The sequence below is a fragment of the Limulus polyphemus genome, unplaced genomic scaffold (assembly GCF_000517525.1).
Source record: "Limulus polyphemus unplaced genomic scaffold, Limulus_polyphemus-2.1.2 Scaffold83497, whole genome shotgun sequence".
Lineage (NCBI taxonomy): Eukaryota > Metazoa > Arthropoda > Merostomata > Xiphosura > Limulidae > Limulus > Limulus polyphemus.
In genome coordinates, this window is record NW_013749093.1 from 1,807 (window position 1) to 3,715 (window position 1,909).

A 1,909-nucleotide genomic window follows, 5' to 3' on the forward strand; every position below is an offset into this window, starting at 1 on the left:
TGTGTCTCATGCAAATCATCATGCATCACTTCTCCACCAATAGGAGAATAGTACAATCATCTTACACATGTGACTCCTTCTATGCGCCTCTACCGGGCTATCATTTCTCGTTTGGCAGGGTTTGCACTCAGACGTCTTTCATTTTTCATCTTCATTAATGTTTGATATAGAATTAGTGCTCCAAGTGGTTTAATTTCACATACTCGGAGACCTAGCATGGCCAGGTGGTTAGGGTGCTTAACTCGCAATCTGAGGGCTGTGGGTTCTATACCTCATGCCAACAAATATGTCAACTTCTATCTCCAAACGTTGTCCCACTTCCTCCTGAACCTGTGGAACTTGGGCAGGCTGACGAGGACTTTGAACATTTGTTTTCACCTCCTTAATTTGCTGTGCCTCCCCATACCTTTCCTGAGGATTCTTTGGCCTTCCACAGTTTTTCAACACAATTCTTTAAGAAAGGTACAATTCAATAATTAATGACCCGTTAAAAAGATAATCACATTATGAACATATCCATTAATAATGAAACTATTAAAACTGACATAATGCATGCTGCATAATAAGTATTATTTAATATAGACACAATTGATAGTTACATTAGTATACACAGAAATCTTTGACAGTGAATATATTTGTGTTATGTGTAAGTGTTTACAGGGGTGAAAGCAAGTTATAATACTCCTTGTTTGTAAATTCAAATGGTTAAAGATGACAGCATGAGGACAAGCCTGAAATAAAGGGAAAAGGGGTATGCAGACATACTATACATTTTCTACCTTCTTATTTCATGTATAGTTTTTGAAACTATTTTGTTTACTCTATGCATGTGCATCTTCCACATAACAGTGGTCAAGAAAATTAAGTTGATTTCATTCTAACTACATTTGTTCTTCATCGTTCTCTCGAGATAGCACCTTACTGAACCTGCTATCATGAACCAGACCTATCTAATTTACTCTTTCAGGTAATTGGGTTTAACCTAAAATACTACAGTTGATTACTGAACTGCCAACAGTATGTATATATATATATTAAGATGAAGTGTAATAAAATAAATTGTCAAATAGGACAGACATTAAAAATTCTAGATTATAAAGACATTGCGTACTTACCGTATGATATTTTTGTAAATAATCTTTTTGAGGACTTTCATTAGACTTTGGAGTAGACCTGCCACTGTGAGGAGGAGATAGCCACTCTAAAGCATGATCATGAACTGCAAGACCTACAGTTTCTAGACTACCAAACTGAGACTCTAGCTCTTCGGCCCTATGTTCTGTGTTCTCCTTTTCTTCCTGAATTAATCTATTGTTTAAGCAGAAAAGAACAACAATAGTAGATGAAATAGTGTGAAAATATTATTTTCCAAATTCAAACCATTATGATCTCATTCATACTTATCAGAAGATAGATACTCATTCATACATTTATGTGCAAATTTATTATGGTTTTTTTTCAAGTAAACCAATTACAAGATTTGCATCTAACTATATACCAAATACTAAATGAATTTAAAGCTATATAACAGAAAACCAAGAAGAGTACTAAATACTATGAGAGAAGGAGAAGTATACAAAAAAACTAACCTAATTTCATTATTGATTGCATCTAGCTGCTCCTGAAGCATCAGGGCAAGAGTTTGGGCATCTGTTTGACCAGAGGGTGACAGCATATCCATAGCACTGAAAATATCTTCTGTTTCACCTGCCTGACCTGATTCTGTATCAGTAACATCAAAGGCTTGTTGAACATTGGCTACAACATGGGCCTGTTCCATCTTTTCCCACTCTTGTTCATTAAGAGTTTGAACCTACAAAAATATATTATTGGGTGTCTAAAAAATATAAAGACCATGACAAGCTAAGAATATCCCATCTCTTTGTAGGTAATGTGTGATGTTTGTTGC

General features: G+C 35.1%; 1 protein-coding gene across 1 annotated transcript; it reads right to left on the reverse strand.

The window, feature by feature from the left end:
- Positions 1–271: 271 nt before the first annotated feature.
- On the reverse strand, positions 272–1,813 carry LOC111084618 (liprin-alpha-1-like; the record flags this gene model as incomplete). Its single annotated transcript, XM_022381274.1, has 4 exons — positions 272–378; positions 923–930; positions 1,112–1,308; positions 1,590–1,813. Coding segments are annotated over 4 exons (536 nt in total), but the record flags the coding sequence as incomplete, so codon positions are not given.
- Positions 1,814–1,909: the final 96 nt, after the last annotated feature.